The sequence below is a fragment of the Theropithecus gelada genome, chromosome 4 (assembly GCF_003255815.1).
Source record: "Theropithecus gelada isolate Dixy chromosome 4, Tgel_1.0, whole genome shotgun sequence".
In the NCBI taxonomy this organism is placed as follows: Eukaryota; Metazoa; Chordata; class Mammalia; order Primates; family Cercopithecidae; genus Theropithecus; species Theropithecus gelada.
The window spans coordinates 10,300,248-10,319,197 of record NC_037671.1 but is presented as its reverse complement, the minus strand read 5'-3'; the positions used below and the strand labels follow the sequence as shown (position 1 = coordinate 10,319,197).

Genomic DNA, 18,950 nt, shown 5'->3' with positions numbered 1-18,950 from the left:
AAAAAAAAAAAAAAAAAAAAAAAAAAAAGAACTCAAGCCTGTAATAATCTGACCATCTCCCTTACTACTGGGCACAACTAGTTAGACTCCATGACACAGTGCAGCAGTGGTAGTGAAAGGGCATAGTTATATGTACAATTTCCTCTCTAACCATAAATATTAATGTGTATGACTTTGTTTTTCTTTCTTCTTAAAGGCATAATGTAGTACTAAGTGCCATAGTTTCATTTGGTATCTGAAATAAGAAAACTAAATATTCAATCATCCAAAGAAGAGCTCACTTCTTTTCCTGTGCTAATGCAGCCATTTATCTCTGTTATGATTCCTCTAGTCAACATCTTGAACAAAATCATTCTTGTTCTGGGATCCAACACCTAAAAAGAAATGCAAAAATTAAAAAGTTCCAAAAGACAGTACCAAATTTTCCTCATTAAAATCTGTGACAATTAATAAACAGCAGAGCTTAACTGTATTATGCTATCCTGGTTGACTAAATGAGAGTCACTATTTGGCGCTTTTATTCACTCTAATTGTTAATCAGTAAAATGTCAGGTAAAGGCCAAAGGAACCAAAGGGAACCAACTAACAGGTTCATCCATGGAATTCAAAGGCTACCAAGTCCACGGGAAACAGAAATGAACTCTAGGCTATTAGCTAATAGAAATATAATGCAGACTACATAAATAGTATTACATGTTCTAGTCACTACACTGAGTAAAAAGAATCAGGTGAAATTATCTTAATATATTTTATTTAACTCAAAATATCTAAAACACTATTGTTTCAACCTGTATCAATATAAAAAGTCATCAGTGAGATAGTCCTTGTTTCTGACACTAAGTCTGCAAACTCCGGTGTGTCTTTTGCATTTACAGCACATTCAATTCACACTAGCCACTTCTCAAGTGCCCAGTGGCTACTGCCATGGACAGGCAGCTTTAAATCAAGGGTCAGCACTCTCCGGCCCAGGGACCAAATCAGGCCACAGCTTATTTTTCCTTAGCCTGCAAGCTAAGAATGGGTTTTACACTTTTAAAGGATTGCTTTGAAAAAAAAAACAAAAAAACAACAAAAAACAGAAATTCTATGTGAGTCACAATGCTCGCATCTATTTACTAGCTGGCCCTTTCAAGAGTCTGCAGACCCCTGCCGTTATAGATGAGTAAATCACGGCAAGAGTCTGCTTCAAGCCAGAGTAATCAATCTTGAGTAAAAAGGATTTCAAAGCCTTCTCTAACAAACAGAAGGCAGTGAACTTAAAGGCTGTTCTTGTTCATCTCTGAAACTAGAGCAGCCAAATATTTGTATGCAATTTCTAAGGATACCAACCAATAACTCCTTGTGGCTCAGGCAGGCCCTCTAGCCCCCATGGGGTGAGACAGTATTATAAACTAGCCAAACTCAACTATACTTTAGGGTCCACCTTCAACGAAGTGGCTGGGGTCACACTAGAAACCTAAGGTTAATATAAACAAAACCACCTGGGAAGACTACAGGACTAAAAGCCAAATCACAACCATTGCAACTACAGAAGAATGAAAAGGCACTAGTTTCCATTCCTTCTCTACTGCACAGGTAAGCAAAGAGGGGAAGTCAGCTGGCTGAGTATGGGCCTCTGGGTACAGAACTGAGCTTCTGCAAAGTTGGTAGTCACACAAGTAAGGGGCATAGGAAGAAGTAATAAACTAAATGGCTTAGGAACAAAACAAGGAAAGAGATGATAAATGTATACACAAGCATATATTTTACAGACAGCTGAAGACTCAAGCTGTGTACTCTATCATTCAAAATTAATTTTGAAAGAGAAAAAGAATGTCCTGCCAAAAATAACCCTAAACTTATGTAGGGTCTTTGAAACTTAAGGTTATCTCATTTTTCTGAGGTGAACCATACTTTGTTTTCAATTACAGAAATACATCACAAAATAAACTAGAAGACAATGAAGACACAGACCCCAGACCCGGCTTCTGTCTAACGGTGGAATTCAGAACATGTGTTTGTGTATACGGGGGCGGGGGTTGGGGGTGGAGAGGAGTGATAGGTGGCAGAGGCAAATGTTTTGACTCTTTTTATCACTTTCTTCACATCAAAAATCTGGGCCAAGGCTAATATTCAATCACATTCTTCTGAATGTGGGAAAATTAGGGGTCAATTTTTCCCCATTCTTGAATAGAAAGAATAAAACAAGCATAATTTCTAAACAAAGGATTCCTAATTGGAAATTTGAAGACCTTATCTGCCCCTCTCTCTTTTACACTCACACTTTCTGCTTTGTGGCAGATACCCTACCTATCTTCTGGGAAAGCTCACAAGATTCCTGCAGACCTTTTCTAAAAGATTGCTGGTCTGATAATCTCTCCAAGAAGGGAAAGCATTGCATGGTGGCTCTGCAAGGCCACTGAAGGACTACGACCCTAATTCATCCAATAGTCTTATAAAAGCAAAATATGTCTCTAAACTCGAAACTATAAAAAGGAGTAATTGTATATAGGACTAATTTTAGGTAACATTAGCATTAAGCAAAAAGGATAAAAACAAACTACAATTCAAAGAGAAAAGAAATGCTAATTAAAAAGAAGAGTTTGCAACACATTTAAATTGTACCTGTTCTACAGTTGCTCTGTCTGCCTTATCTTTGATGCGATACCTAACCAAAAACAAAAACATATAGTTGACACATTCAAAATTCAGTGAGAAGCCAAAATAAAAAGCTTCTAAATATAGATAATTTCATGAAAATTCCTAAGTAGTTTCTTTAAATAACAGATTTTATGATATGATTGTATATTTTTCACTACTCAGTGAAACTTTCTTCATTTCCCCTGAATATGCAAAATTCAATTCTGTATTTTGGCAAAAGGAGTACGTATGCAGTAAAAAGAAAAATCGATTCCTATTTCAGAAGCATCAAAGAGCCGTCTGGGTAAAGTGAACAATGCTGAAAAAGAGAAAACACTGAGTATATTTATACTGTCCTTCAAATCTTTAATGATTCTATTAGCACGAATTAAAGTCTTGTCTTCTTTTCTTTAAAGAGACAGCATCTCACTATGTTGCCCAGGCTAGACATAGACTCCTTGGCTCAAGTATTCTTCCTGCCTCAGCCTCCACATAGAGTTAGTCATTTACAAGGTTTTCTCTTTAGAGTCATTTTCTAAGCACAAGTTTTTGTTTGTTTGTTTGTTTTGAGATGGAGTCTTGCTCTGTTGCCCAGGCTGAAGTGCACTGGCACAATCTTGGCTCGCTGCAAGCTCCATCTCCCGGGTTCACACCATTCTCCTGCCTCAGCCTCCCGAGCAGCTGGGACTACTGGTGCCTGCCACCATGCCCGGCGAATTTTTCATATTTTTAGTAGAGACGGGGTTTCACGTTGTTAGCCAGGATGGTCTCGATCTCCTGACCTTGTGATCCACCCACCTTGGCCTCCCAAAGTGCTGGGATTACAGGCGTGAGCTACTGCACCCGGCAGATTTTTTGTTTTTTGAAAATAATTTCAAGACAGTCTTCAAATGCAGACTCTTGATTTGCTTCTGCTCATACACTGAGTGACTCCACCTAGCACACTAACCTAAACTAATAAAGGTTTAAACACAAAGATTCAAACAGATACCAGTGAAATAACAAATGAATATGGTGTATCTCAAAAAGCTGATACCTCTTGGACATAACAATAAATCGGAAGGAAGTTGGCTTTTAAGTTCAATTCTCATAGTTAGTTGTATGATCTTAGTGTCTTTTTCTATAATATAGTGTTAATACTTTAGAGTTAGTAGCATATAAGAGAAGTGAGCCAGATCTTAAATAATTGGCTTTGAGAACAGAAGTGTAAACAGAAACAGTTCTCAGTTATATCATTAGTTAATAGTCTTCCCTTAAATTTTTAAAAATACTTCATGGGAAAGAATAATTCTTAATAAATTTTAAGGGAACATTTTTGCACATTTTACTTTAAACCGAAATCTACAAACACTGTTCCCCTCATGAGAACACATTTGTAAATGTCATGAGATTATAGTTTTACTATGTATTTCTTAAAATTCATTAATTTTTGTTTTATGTATTTATTTTTGAGATGGAGTCTCGCTCTGTGGCCCACGCTGGAGTGCAATGGCACAATCTTGGCTCATTGCAACCTCCACCTCCCAGGTTCAAGCAATTCTCATGCCTCAGCCTCCCGAGTAGCTGGGATTACAGGTGTGCACCACCACGTCTGACTAATTTTTGTATTTTTTGTAGAGACATGGTTTCACCATGTTGGCCAGGTTGCTCTCAAACTCCTGGCCTCAAGTGATCCCCCCAACTCGGCCTTCTGAAGTGATGGGATTACAAGCATGAGCCACCAAACCCAGCCAAGATCCATCAGTATTTTTAATTCACAAAGGCATAGGCTATCCTCATTTAAGCTAAGGAAAACACACACACACACACCCCAAAATAATGATTGGTTTAAGTATACAAATGAACAACTTTTGTAAACGAATTATGATCAAGGTGCTGCTTAATCTAGACTAGTCCCTATCACCCATGCTTATTATTAAAATATTACTTACATATCTGCTTCCTTTTGTCTAGACTTTTCGGTGACTTTATTTATGACAGAATCAGTAACATTTAGCTTATCTAAAATACAAGAAACCCACAATGTAAACAATACGTAAGACAAAAAGACATTAACAGAGTTGCTGAACAGGGTATTTCTCCCCCTTCCTTCTTTTCTATACTTTCTAAATATTTTATTGTAGACAGAATACAGTTTAGTAATGAAAACAATGTCATGTTTTTAAAAGTAGGCACTAAACTGTGTTTCCTTGATAAGTGGTGTCACTTTCATCACTACAGCTGTAATATTTGAGCCACAGAATTCTAGATGCAGAAATTCTTCAAAAATACTAATTTGCATAATAAATTTTAGACAATTGCTAGTATTTCACATGACTAATATAACTGCCTGAATTTCAAGTTTAATTCTAAAAACTTGTTTCACTTCAAGTTATAAGTCTATGATAGGCAAAGAAGGCCCTAAAATACTTATATTAATTTAGCATGTACTGACAGCTTATATGAGACACTGTGCTGGGTTTAGAGTGAAGATCTACAAGAATAGAAAGACGGCCTTCCTTCCTTCCGTCCCTCCATCCCTCTCCTGCATTTGCTAAGAGGTGGTGATTCAAATCAACATTCTGATGCCTGGCATTGAACAGGTCACTAAATAATTAACACCTACATTAAAAACCTCTAGTGAAACAAAATGTAACTATATTCAATACCCCAGTATTTTTAACATCCTACTATGAGATAACCCTATTACAAAATCTCAAACAGGCTGGGCGCAGTGGCTCACACCTGTAATCCCAACACTTTGGGAGGCCGAGGCGGGCAGATCACTTGAGCTGCTCAGGAGTTCAAAACCAGCCTGATCAACATGGAGAAACCCCGTCTCTACAGAAAATAGAAATTAGCCAGGTGTGGTGGTGTGCACCTGCGGTCCTAGCTACTTGGGAGGCTAAGGTGGGAGGACTGCCTGAACCCCAGAAATCGAGGTTGCAGTGAGCCAAGATTGTGCCACTGCACTCTAGCCTGGGTGACAGAGTGAGACCCTGTCTCAAAAAAACACCTAAAACAGAACAGACGATAACTTAAATGGGTTTTTGTAACATTACATTCCTATGGCAAAGGGAAAACAACCAAAATAGCATAAGTTTAAGTCTTTTCCTAAGGTTATGTTTTTAAATTACTAAGATTTTAATGTTCTGTAAACACTATTGAGTCAGTAACACTTGAATACATTCATTTCTTTTTTCTTTTCTTTTTTTTTTGAGATGGAGTTTTGCTCTTATTGTCCAGGCTGGAGTGCAATGGCGCAATCTTGGCTCATCGCAACCTCCACCTCCCAGGTTCAAGTGATTCTCCTGCCTCAACCTCCCAAGTAGCTGGGATTACAGGCGTGCACCACCACGCCCAGCTAATTTTGTATTTTTAGTAGAGATAGGGTTTCACTATGTTGGTCAGGCTGGTCTCAAACTCCTGATCTCAGGTGATCCACCCACCTCAGCCTCCCAAAGTGCTGGGATTACAGGCGTGAGCCACCATGGTAAGCCTTCATTTCTTAATCTAATAAAATTATACAACACTTCATGGTTTTAGAAAAATGTCCTCTTAGCCCAATGATGTATTTTGTAAACTCACCTAAATTAATTTTATTCTCAAATTTCCGTAAGACCTTGTCTGCTGGAGTAGACATTTTGGCTGAACTGCTGTCGGAGGTCTGTCGATTTGCCTAGAAGAGAATTCCAGAGTCTAAGGCACTAGTTGAAATACAAACCTAAGATTCATCATCACATTTCCTTAGTTCATAGTTAGCTATTCAAGCATCAATACTTAGAGGAGTATCTTAAGGAAAGGTAAGAGTCAATCAAATTGGCTCAAAAAAATTTTTAAAGAGTTTTTGAAACAGAAGGTTAAAATTAATGACTAAAAGAGTCTGCATAATCCATTTTTTAAAACTTCTCTATGATTCCTCTTATTATAAGTAACAGATTAAAATTAAATGTAGTTTTCTAATTTGACTGGTTTATAGACTTAAAATTTGAGAATGTTCATTTACCTCTAAAGTTTATAATAAAGAGCTAAGACCAACATTAAGCTGGTTCAGAATTTCATTTTGGGCCCAATGTCTCAAGAGAGGGAAATATTAAGTACGAGGCTTAGCACTTAGACTGGTGCCATGCACAAACTTAAATAATGAAATCGCTCAAAGCTTCATTATGAATCAATGAAGGAGTCACCAAAACAAGACGATATGAAGATGTCAAATCTCTTGTTACTCACAATGTGGTTATTTTAAAATGCATACATTCTGGTCCATGATACAGCCATTTTATTGTTGCTGGTTTTTAGAGACAGAGTCTCGCTCTGTTGCCCAGGCTGGAGTGTCGTGGCATGATCTAGGATCACTGCAACCTCTGCCTCCTGGGTTCAGGCGATTCTCCACCCTCGGCCTCCCAAGTAGCTGGGATTACAGGTGCCCGCCACCATGCCTGGCTGATTTTTGTGTTTTTAGTAGAGACAGGGTTTCACCATGTTGGCCAGACTGGTCTCAAACTCCTGACCTCAGGTGATCCCCGCCACTTGGCCTCCCAAAGTGCTGGGATTACAGGTGTGAGCCACTGCACCCAGCCAATACAGCTGTTTCAATAGTCAAAGGAAGACTGTTGGATTAACCTTTATGCTCCAGGAAGATGTACCATGTTAATCCTATGGCCTTCCAAACGCCTCACACACTTGGTACTTCCAGTATGAGAAGCAGCTGTACGTGGTTTGGTCACTTGCTTTTTGTACATGGTAAATAATCATAAACCTATTCCTATCTCATTAATACAGTCTTCCATTACAACATCTTCTATGGCTGTATAATGCCTCCTTGTGCGAATCAGTCCCATAGCAGGTTTAATCCGGTTCAAGGTTGTTTCCAACGTTCCTCTACCGTAAACAACCTTGGAGGATCATTCTCGTAACTGAGTCTTGGCACACTCACAGAATTGCTAAGTCCAAGTTTTTTGAAGCTTTAAAAGTTGTTATCACGTACCAGCTTATCCTGCAAGTAAGTGCACCTATTTACTCGACCATCAGCGATATGTTTTGTCTTTAACAGTTTCATAGGTGAAAAAATGGCATCTCTACAAATTTAATCTGCATTTCTGTAGTTACTAATGAGGCTGAACTTTTTTTACCATGTTTCTTAACTATTTGTAGTAAACTGCCAATTCGTGCCCTTTCCCATGAAGATTTTAAGCTCACAATCTTATGAAACCTTAAATAACTCTTCTTACATTTACAGATTCTGGAAAGAATCCACACCCAAGAAATTAACAGAAATATAGAAAGGATGAAAAGTGAAAATCAGTAAAGGCTGAGGCTACAGGACAGCATAACGCGAAGAAAATCTTTTAGTTATTCAATTTCAGAATCACAAAACAGCCTTTTAAAAAAGAAGACCTAAGCAGACTACATAAAGATGTGCAGGATCCTTTATAAAATACCTGCGGGTTGCTTCCTCCATTCCAGACATAACCCTTAGTGACTTTTCCAACTCCTTCATCCCAGTCCCAATCGTCATCATCATCATAACCGTCCTCCTCCTCATCTTCTATTTCACCTTCACCATTCTCATTCACATTGTCTTGAAGGTTTTCAAACAGAATGTCATCCTTCTCTTTGACTGTCTTCAAGTTTCTGTTTTCACTAGAAATAACAATGTTTTATTATTTCATAACAATATTTCCACATACCCTAACTGATCTCACATATTTATGATGTAAGATATTAAAATACTGATAAATCTAGAATAGATTATATATTTATATACAATACACCTTCTGATAAGCTCCATCTCCTTAAAACCATGTTCTCCTGTTTTCCAGTTCTGTTGCAGTTGTTTGCTCATTCTCCATGCCCAAATCCTACTATTGAAGAAGCACATCAAGTGTTAAATCTGCTTCTGCCTTGGTGAACTTAGAAATTACATTGTTATCTTCTCTATTGAATACACAACTCAGACCAGTATACCAGACTTGACTCTAGGAAAATGATTCACAGAGCTGCTTTAAGAGAGAGGAAAATCTTTCTGTAAAAGAAGAAAAAAGAGAGGGGCAGAAAAGGCTGGTGCAATGGCTCACACCTTTGATCCCAGCTACTTGGGAGGCTGAGGTCATAGGATTGCTTGAGCCCAGGGGTTCACGGCTGCAGTGAGCCATGATTGTGCCACTGTACTCCAGCTTGGGCAACCCTGTCTCTAAAAAAAAAATTGTAATTAAAAAAAAAAAAAAGCTTTCTGACAAAAAATTTGGGAATAAGTCTAAGGCAGCCTTACTTTGAACTCAATAACACTTTGCAACAAAAGAAGTTACATCAAGATTTGTGTCCCACAAAGAAATCCAAATCAACCCTGTTCATGATGGGAAAAAACGGTGAATACAGGGGCCAGGCACTACAAATGAGTGAAGTAGGCTGCATGATAGAAGCGGGGACTGGCAAACTGGGAGAAGAGATCCAAGGTAAAGGGAGCACAACTAGTAAGGGCTTTTTTGTTTGTTTGTTTTTTGCCATATTAGAATTCAGGCCTAGTGTTACCAGATCTTAAGTTTTCAAGAGAAGCTATAAGTCTGGATTTCTGTGTAAAATCTATCCCTTGATTGGCATAGTCAATTTTTACAAATAACTGTGCATACCAAACAAAACATATCTGCAGGCCAAATTCAACAGAGGCCAAATTCAGTTTTTATCTCTCACGTACAGAATAAGGACAGAAACCATAAAAAAGCAGCTGGTAATAGGAGATACCACCTGAAAAACATACATAACTTTAAGCAAAGTCAGATTATTAATCCAGTTTATTAATTAGCCATGGCTCTGAGGGCTCCCCATGGACATGTGGAGGAAGAGAACAGATAATCATCAAACACTTGCTATTTACCAGGACTTCATACATGTGCTCCATAGATTGATACATAATTGCCCAGAGTGGCATGTTGAAGTTATAACTTTGCCAGATAGCTCTTCATTGTGGGGGAGTGTCTTCTGCATTGTAGGATGTTTAGCAGCATATCTCTGGCCTCTACCTAACAGATGCCACTAATGCACCACCACCCCCAGTTGTGACAAATAAAAACGTCTCCAGAAATTGCCAAAAGTCCCCTGGGTAGAAGTCGGGTTGGCAACATCTTCCCTGATGGAAAATCACTGGTGTATCCTTACAATACCCTGGGGTGAATGGTAAATTAGTGTCCTCTCATTACCATTAACTACCCACCAGCTGTGCTGGCTGTGTTTCTTCTGCTGCTTAACTTCTTCCCTAAGGCTTTTTGTACACTTCTCTGTAACCATAAAACTGGAGTGCCCTTCCTCTTTCTCTGGCTAACCCCTACTCATCCATCAGGTATCAGCTCACTATCACTTGCTCAAGGAAGTCTTCCCTATTTTTCAGCCACATCTCCTTTGCACTACTTACCCAATTCGAATACAAATAGTCTAATTATTTAATAATATCGGTATCCCCTGCTAGGGTGCAAGCTCTGTGTCATTCAGGAGGGTGTTTACCAATGCCTCCCTACGACCTAAGACTAGATCTGACACACAGAAAGCAGTCAACATACATATATTTATTAAAAACATCCCCAATAATTAATAAAATCTACATGTAATGAATCCTTACTGTAAACATAAAGTATAAACTGTTTTCTTGGAATTCCAAAATTAACTCCAATATGTTTCATTTTGCTTTTAGGCAGGAGTTATCCTTCATTCCTCTTTCCCCAGACCCCACGTCCAATCTACCACCAAACCCTGCCACTTCTACCTCCAAGACATATCTTCAGGATCTGAGCTCTAGTCCCCACCATCTTTGAATCTGATTACCTTATTACTTTTAAACTGGTCTCTCTGTTCCACTCCCACCCTCCATGAACATCATCTACATAGAAGAATGATTCCTTTAAATCACTAAATAATGTCATTCTTCTGCTAAAATCCCTCCTATGGCTTTCCGTAAGACCCAGATTAATATCTGAACTTTTCGCCATCACTTGTAAGGGTCTCCATGATCTGGCCCCCCTTCTTACTTCTCTATCATCACCCTACCAATCTTCTCAACTACCTCCACTGTGCTCCAGGCACTCTGGCCTCGGGGCCTTTGCTCTTGCTGTCCCTTCTGTGTGAAATGCTGTTCCCTCTGCTCTTGCCAAGATTAGCTCCTCGTCATTCAAATCTGGACTTAATCTTTCCCTACCCATTCAGTCAGCACTTGGTATATTAAACGATTTGCAGAGTCTATATCATTATTTGGTTTTTAAATGGTGTGCCCTCTCTTTCACGTAGAAGGTAAAGTTCCATGACAGCAGGAAGTTGGTTCGTCTTGTTCATCACCATCTCCGGCGCCCAGGACAGAACGTGGTACATATTAAGTGCTTAGTATTTGTTGAACGCTAAATGTGGTTAAAGCGTAAAAACCCATGTGTCCTAATCACTATCCCCAACTCTGCCTTCCAGTGACGCTAACCGACCTGAAAACCGCAGACTCCCTTGACAAGCGGCTTTCACTAACTGCCGCGTGAACGGGGAGAAAGACCCAGTGGGGATGCAGAAACAGGCAAAAGGTTGTCAAGAGAGACGCTGAGTGATGAACCACTAGTCTCCCTCTAAACTACAAACAAGAATCCACGCCCCAAGGGGGCGGACAAGGTGAGAGCAGTAACCAGAGCCAGGGCACTGTACGGCCGCCTACCTGTCAGAGGAGTCCGCGTCGTCGAACTGCCCGGGGACCACCCGGCTCATAAGAAAACGCCGGTAGTCCATGGCTGCAGGGCGCCGCCGGAGGCCGCCGCTCTGCGCTGGGACAGGAACGGCTCAGACGGATGTACCCACGGCCGATCCAACGGCCTCGGCGTGGATCTCCGCCTTGCAAAGCATTCAGAAGCCAACAGTGGCCACCACGTGCGACGGGAAAACGGGACCAACAGATCCACCACCCTGCCACCCTGCCACCCCAACCGGAAGCCCCGCCCCGCCTCGCCCGGAAGTCTGGCTTGAGCGGAAGTCCTGCCCCTGCGCCGGGCTGAGAGTCCGGCGCTCGCTCTGAATGCCGGGTGGTATTATTGGCTTGTGGGTGTTTTGTGCTCCCGGGCAGGCGTGTTGAGTAACTGGCCCGGCGAGGCCCGTGCTGGCTGTTTCTTCTCGGAGTTTTGGGTTTTTTCCCCCACTTTGTGTTTACTGCGGCAGGAGGCGCCAGCTAGCCCGCAGGCTGTTCGGCCTAGGGGGTCGTAACCTCCTAACTTCACCACTCTCTGGGAAGACAGACCCGAGGCCGTCCCCCGCCGCACCCACAGTGGTTCGGAACTCGCAGGCTCCCCGCGGAGATCCCCGGGCGCGGGCGGACGTCACACAGGGGCGTTCCAACTCTCCGGGAGCTCCATTGCGAGTTTGTGAGAGTCCTCGGTGGAGGAGGTTGGAAAGCGTTCTCCCTCCCACAAAACCCGGTGCAGAGGGAGGGAGCGCCAGGTCCGTAGCGTGGGTCCAAGAAACTATGGATCCTGGAAGTGAGCACACTTTTGTGTCTTAAAAAGTTTGGTGTCTCGTTTTGAGGTGAAAAATGAATGAGATAAGTGCTTTTTAAAAAGGTAAAGTTTGTCGTACAACTGAAAAAGCTTTTAAACAAGATTATAGTTTTTGCCAGTAACGCCCGTGACACCTCTTTCAACTCCTATCCTAAAACAGCTTTAGAATGTCTGGGACATCTATTCAAACATTTGATAAATATGTTAAAAATCCAACATAAACCTGTAAGGACAAATCAAAGATGGAAAAAATAGCCTAACTTTAAATTAAAGAGGGAAACTGGCAGATTGTGCAGTGCCATATGAGGGATGAACAAAGTTGTAGAAATGTAATCGGAAGTGCTGGGTTCACAAACAAGAAAACTTAAGAAACAAGTCCTTTGCGCTGTTTTGCATTGAGAAAACAAAGCAAGAATTTTTCAGATCTCACCACAATCCAGGCAGCATTATTTGAAAGACAAGGGAAAGGTGAGCAAGAAGTTGGGCCTTTCACTGATCTTGACTAGTCTGCTTGGCTTACTTTTTTGTCTTTTACCGAGTGATGACATAGGTTTGATAACAACTGATTTTCAATAAACTATTCATTCAGACATTCAATAAAAGAATCCAGGCAGAGGCCGGGCGCTGTGGCTCAAACCTGTAATCCCAGCACTTTGGGAGGCCGAGACGGGCGGATCACGAGGTCAGGAGATCGAGACCATCCTGGCTAACACAGTGAAACCCCGTCTCTACTAAAAAAAATACAAAAAATAGCCGGGCGAAGTGGCGGGCGCCTGTAGTCCCTGCGACTCGGGAGGCTGAGGCAGGAGAATGGCGTAAACCCGGGAGGCGGAGCTTGCAGTGAGCTGAGATCCGGCCACTGCACTCCAGCCTGGGCGACAACGCGAGACTCCGTCACAAAAAAAAAAAAAAAAAAAGAATCCAGGCAGATGAGTAATGACTATAAATTGAGAGAGCTTGATAGAAATAAATCATTAGAATGCAGGTTTTATTCAATCAATGTTTGCTGTGTAGACAGCACCGGTCCATTTGCAGTAGGGGATATTGGAAAGCCGTAAGTCTACTCCTCTTAAGACATTTATGATCTGTAAATACAAACACTAACACCCTTGAAACAGTGGTGAAGCTCTAAAACAGTAAACGAAATCACCAAGTACTGAATTGTAAGAGATTTAGAGGCTGAAGACATTGAAGCAATTTTGAAAATAGATAAATGGGTAGACCGGAAGGTTTTAGGAGAGAAGCACGTGCCAGGGCAGATGACTGAAGCTTAATTCGTAAGGAACATTATCTGTTTGCAGGGAAATGAGCCTGATCTGAGTAGAGCAGGGGAGTACTGGGTAGGTAATGTCACTCCAGGCTATGCATGGCCTGGAAGGACAAGAAGAATTTATAGACTCAATGTGAGTGGCCATCCTTTCCACTCCAGCCCCGGAGAGGCCTGAGGAAGTCAGGAGAATGTGGACCAGTGTGGCAACATGGGATGGAAAGAAAGCACAGGTTACTGAAAGACTTTTTTCTTTTTTTGAGACGGAGTCTCACTCTGTCACCCAGGCTGGAGTGCGCTGGCATCATCTCGGCTCACTGCAAGCTCTGCCTCCCGGGTTTGCGCCATTCTCCTGCCTCTGCCTCCCGAGTAGCTGGAAATACAGGCGCCCGCCACCAGGCCCGGCGAATTTTTTTTTTTTTTTTTTTTTGTATTTTTAGTAGAGACGGAGTTTCACCGTGTTAGCCAGGATGATCTCGATCTCCTGACCTTGTGATCCGCCCGCCTTGGTCTCCCAAAGTACTGGGATTACAGGCGTAAGCCACCACGCCTGGCCCTGAAAGCCTTTTTTAAAGGAGACATGGACGAGACTTGGTATCTGAATAGCCATGGATGATGAGGTAGAGGGATGCCACGACAACTCCAATTTGCAAACACAAGTACCTGAGGGAATAGGCGCAGTATGGGAAAGTGAAGAGGGAAAACTGAGTTACAATGCTGTTTTTGACTTGGTAGTGAGGTGTTCAAGTGGCAGGTATCAAGTAAATAGAAATCCAGCATTTTGTGGAAACTAATAGGTCTCTGATAATATTTGTAAATATCCTTTGATTAAATAACATAGCGATCCCTTCGCCTTCTAGATCCAAAGCCGCCTAGGGAATTATTGGATAGTAGCCAATATTATTTGTTTTTCTCGAAACCAGTATTTACTACCATATCAAATTATGGTATACTCAGACTAAAATTTTTAATTTTTCTAATAACTTGACAAATGACATTTCAAACAAGGGCAGTGAACTTTGCTACTTAATGAGAAGAATAGGGAAAAAGCTTTTTGTTTGCACCTACTAATAGACACAATTTTTTTTTTTAAAGAAGCCTTCCATTATTCAACAGTTATGAACAAGGACTATCAAATATTTTGGCCATCACCTTCAGATCCTGTACGTTTTGAAGTGGATACTTCTCATGAAAAAGTAGAAAGCATATCAGAATCGGATACCATGAATGTCAGCAATCTTTCTCAAGGCATAATGCTTTCAGATTCTCCCATCTGTATGGAAACCACCAGTACCACTTGTGACTTGCCTCAGGTATGCATTGCTTATAAGTTCTGGGAGGCTCAGATGTATTCAGAATTCAATTTCTTCGAAAATGTAAGGAACAATAAAACAATCTTCAGTGGACACAGAAAGGAAGGGAATACATGGTCTGGTTTTCCCAGTTTCACTAGCGTAAGATACATTTTGACCAGCCTGGGCAACATGGTGGGACCCCATTTCTGCTAAAACTATAAAAATTAGCCAGGCATGGAAGCGAGCACCTGTAATCCCAGTTACTCTGGAGGCTGAGACAGGAGAATCACTTGAATGCGGGAGGTGGAGGTTACAGTGAGCCAAGATCGCGCCACTGCACTCCAGCCTGGGCGAAAGAGCGAGGTACATTTTTACACAGCTTTAAAACTGATCCTTTCTAGCCTCATGAAGTCCCAGGAGTGCAGCCAGGGGACATGACCACAACAATTCAGGCACAGAGGCAGGACAAGAGCCCAAGGAACCTGGCTTGTAGTCTAATGCATCTTCCACTTATGCCAGTATGCAAATAATTCAGTTGTCATTCATAATGACATTGACAGCACCCTGCATGTAAATGACAACTTTCCTATCTTCATGAAAATGCCTAGCTCCTTTTATTACAAAATAAAAGATTGTAATGTCCCAATATCTTCATGAATGTTGTTCTAAACATTTGATAGTCAGTGACATCTGATTCCACTAAATAGGAATTTATAAAAATACGTCACAGATATATGCCTGTTTTATATATCTTCAGTGTTAAAAGACTAGAATAACAACCATCTTAATGCTGTTTAGACTAGATTTAATAAACATCAAAGAATTATCAATACATAAATATGCTATCATGTATCCCTAAGTTTATAGTCACATGATTTGACTAACCAAAAAACCAAAATATTAAAATAGCAAGCTATTTGTTACATTGTTGTTTAATATTGGGACTCTGTTAGCATAGTTTTACTAAAAGAGAGCCAAATATATGCTGGGGAAAGATACCAGAAAGCACATTCTATCTGTGTAATGAAATATTCTAATAGCAGAATTACATAACAATGTGCAAATACCTTTAGAAGAAGCTTATGATGTTTGCTTGAAGTATTAATGCCTTTTTTATTAATACAGAATGAAATAAAGAATTTTGAAAGGGAAAATGAGTATGAATCCACACTTTGTGAAGATGCTTATGGCACACTAGACAATTTGTTAAATGGTAAGTATCTATTTGTTAGCAATATGCAAAAGAGAGAAACTTTTTTTTGTGTTCTGTGATAATAACAATAGCCGGGTATTGTGCTAAGCACTTTATATATATCATCACACTTAATCCACAATCTTATTGAAATAAGGCTTTTAAAAAATTGAAATAAGGGCTGTTTTTATCTTCATTTTACAGATAAGGAAAAAAAGACTCAGAGAGTAACTTGCCCAGGATTGTGTAGCTTTAAATGAATGAGCCGTAATCAAGTCCCAGTCTCAGACACAAAAATTTTCTACTATACAAGTATCTTTAAATGTGTATTGAGGTTGGGTGTGGTAGATCATACCTATAATCCCAGTGCTTTGGAAGGCCAAGGTGGGAGGATTGCTTGAGCCAGGAAGTCCACGGCTGTTATGAGCTATGATCATGTCACTGCACTCAAGTGGGCAACAGAAGGAGAACCTGTCTCTTACAAAAAAAAAGAAAAAGGGCCAGGCACAGCGGCTCATGCCTGTAATCTCAGCACTTTGGGAGGCCTAGGCAAGTGGATCACCTGAGGTTGGGAGTTCAAGACCAGCCTGACCAACATGGAGAAACCCCGTCTCTACTAAAAATACAAAATTAGCCGGGCATAGTGGTGCATGCCTGTAATCCCAGCTACTCAGGAGGCTGAGGCAGGAGACTCCCTTGAACCCAGGAGGTGGAGGTTGCAGTGAGCTGAGATCGCGCCATTGCGCTCCAGCCTGGGCAACAAGAGCGAAACTCCATCTCAAAAACAAAACAAAACAAAACAAAAAGCAACAGGTACAGTGGCTCACACCTGTAATCCCAGCTCTTTGGGGGATCAAGGCAGAAGGATTGCTTGAGTTCACTAGTTTGAGATCAGATTGGGCAACATGACCCCGCCTCTACTAAAAATACAAAAACTTAGCCAGGTGTCGTAGTCCTAGCCACTTTGGAGGCCTAGATGGGAGAATTACCTGAGCCCAGGAGGCTGAGACTGCAGTGAGCTGAGATCACGCCACTGCACTGCAGCGTGGACAACCACAATGAGACCCTCTCTCAAAAAAAAAAAAAAAAAAAAGAGAACTGTGTGTTGATGTAACTCCAAATCTGTTATTCTAATCCTAAATTGATACATGAAAGCTATGTGGGATTTAATCATATAATGAGATACTTTGATCATGTTTTTGGTTTTGTTTTTGAAATGGATCTCACTGTGCTGCCCAGGCTGGTCTCAAATACCTGGGCTCAAGTGAGTCTCCTGCCTCGGTGTCCCAAAGTATTGGGATTACAGCTGTGAGCCACCACACTGGGCCCTACATTGATCATGTTTATTAAAGCAAATCTAAATGCTGTATACAAATGTCTTTATTTTTAATACTTGTAAGTAATACTAAAATGAAAAGATTTGACAAGGCTTATTGAAATTATGGAATTTAATACCTGCAGGTACAAGAAAAATAAGTACTGCCAAGGCGGGCGGATCACGAGGTCAGGAGATCGAGACCATCCTGGCTAGCATGGTGAAACCCTGTCTCTACTAAAAATACAAAAAATTAGCCGGGCATGGTGGCGAGCACCTGTAGTCCCAGCTACTCGGGAGGCTGAGGCAGGAGAATGGCGTGAACCCGGGAGGCAGAGCTTGCAGTGAGCCAAGATGGTACCACTGCACTCCAGCCTGGGCGACAGAGCGAGACTCCGTCTCAAAAAAAAAAGAAAGAAAGAAAGAAAGAGAGAGAGAGACAGAGAAAGAAAGAAAGAAAGAAAAGTGCTATAAGCATTAGAAAGGAAGAGAAGTAATGAAGTAATTATCATTATTTGCAAATATGTACTTTTCTACATAGAAAAGTCATAAGTACCTACAGATGAGCTATTAGAACTAATAAAGTTTAGAAGAAAGCTAGATATAAAATTAATATTAAAAAACCAATAGCATTCCAATGTACTAGCAACAACAGATGTAAAACAGTAATTATTAAAAACTTACTATTATCAGTAGCAGCACAAACTAAGGTACCTAAGAATAAATCTAACAAAAAGTGTAAGATTTCCATTAAAAAATATTATAAAACTTTCCTGGAGGCCATAATAAATAATTAAATGTTTCATGTTCAGATTGTAAAGATGTCAGTTTTCCTAAAGTCTATTAATTAATGCAATTTCGTGTATCCTACCTTAATCCTAACATTCCCATTCAGAAGTGAAAAAGTTAAAAAAAATACCCAACACAATTATGAAAAAGAAGATGTGGAGACTTATCCTGCTAGATTACAAGAGTTATTAGTTATAGTAATTAAAATGATGTATTATAGGCAGAAGGGTAACAAACCAGTAGAATAAATAAAAGACAAAGTAGACCCATTTATGTATGAGGACACATGGTATTTGATAGAGGTGTCATTATAAACCAGTGGGGGATTTCATTTGGTTGTGCTGGAACAGTTGGGTCTCTCAATGTAGGAAATGATTAGAACCTTACCTCACACCAAATACAAAATAAAGTGCACATGGATAAAGGCCTACATGTGAACTGCAAAGTTCTAACTTATAAAAGAAGTGTAGAAAATGCTGTATTAGTCTGTTTTCACCCTGCCATAAAGAACTCCCCAAGACTGGGTAATTTATAAAGAAAAGAGGTTTAATTGGATCACAGTTCCACATGCCTTGGGAGGCCTCAGGAAACAGAATCATGGCAGAAGACAAACAGGAAGCAAGGCATGTCTTAAATGACGACAGGAGGGGCAGGGGAACTGCCAAACACTTTAAAACCATCAGATCTTGTGAGAACTCACTATCGCAAGAACAGCATGGGGAAAACCGTCCCCATGATTTAATTGCCTCCCACTAGGTCCCTCCCTCAACACATGGGGATTATAACTGGAGATGAGATTTGGGTGGGAACACAGAGCCAAACCATATCAAACGCCTTTGTGACAACAGAAAAGATTTCTTTTTCTTTTCTTTTTTTTTTGAGATGGAGTCTTGCTCTGTCACCCAGGCTGGAGTACAGTGGAGCGATCTCGGCTCACTGCAACCTCCACCTTCCAGGTTCAAACTATTCTCCTGCCTCAGCCTCC

The 18,950-nt window shown here is 40.7% G+C and overlaps 2 protein-coding genes across 2 annotated transcripts in view; one reads left to right on the top strand and one right to left on the bottom strand.

The window, feature by feature from the left end:
- RIOK1 (RIO kinase 1) overlaps positions 1-12,164 on the bottom strand; it is a 30,508-nt gene extending 18,344 nt beyond the window's left edge. The window contains exons 1-6 of the mRNA XM_025384135.1: positions 11,279-12,164; positions 8,040-8,241; positions 6,187-6,277; positions 4,551-4,620; positions 2,605-2,647; positions 282-374 (exon numbers count right to left, since the gene is read on the bottom strand). Coding sequence (XP_025239920.1) covers positions 282-374; positions 2,605-2,647; positions 4,551-4,620; positions 6,187-6,277; positions 8,040-8,241; positions 11,279-11,349 — 570 coding nt within the window. The 5' untranslated portion in view covers positions 11,350-12,164. The remainder of the gene's footprint in view (positions 1-281; positions 375-2,604; positions 2,648-4,550; positions 4,621-6,186; positions 6,278-8,039; positions 8,242-11,278) is intronic.
- CAGE1 (cancer antigen 1) overlaps positions 11,976-18,950 on the top strand; it is a 60,762-nt gene continuing 53,787 nt past the window's right edge. The window contains exons 1-3 of the mRNA XM_025384134.1: positions 11,976-12,089; positions 14,470-14,687; positions 15,795-15,882. Of these exons, the coding sequence (XP_025239919.1) occupies positions 12,077-12,089; positions 14,470-14,687; positions 15,795-15,882 (319 nt within the window). The 5' untranslated portion in view covers positions 11,976-12,076. The remainder of the gene's footprint in view (positions 12,090-14,469; positions 14,688-15,794; positions 15,883-18,950) is intronic.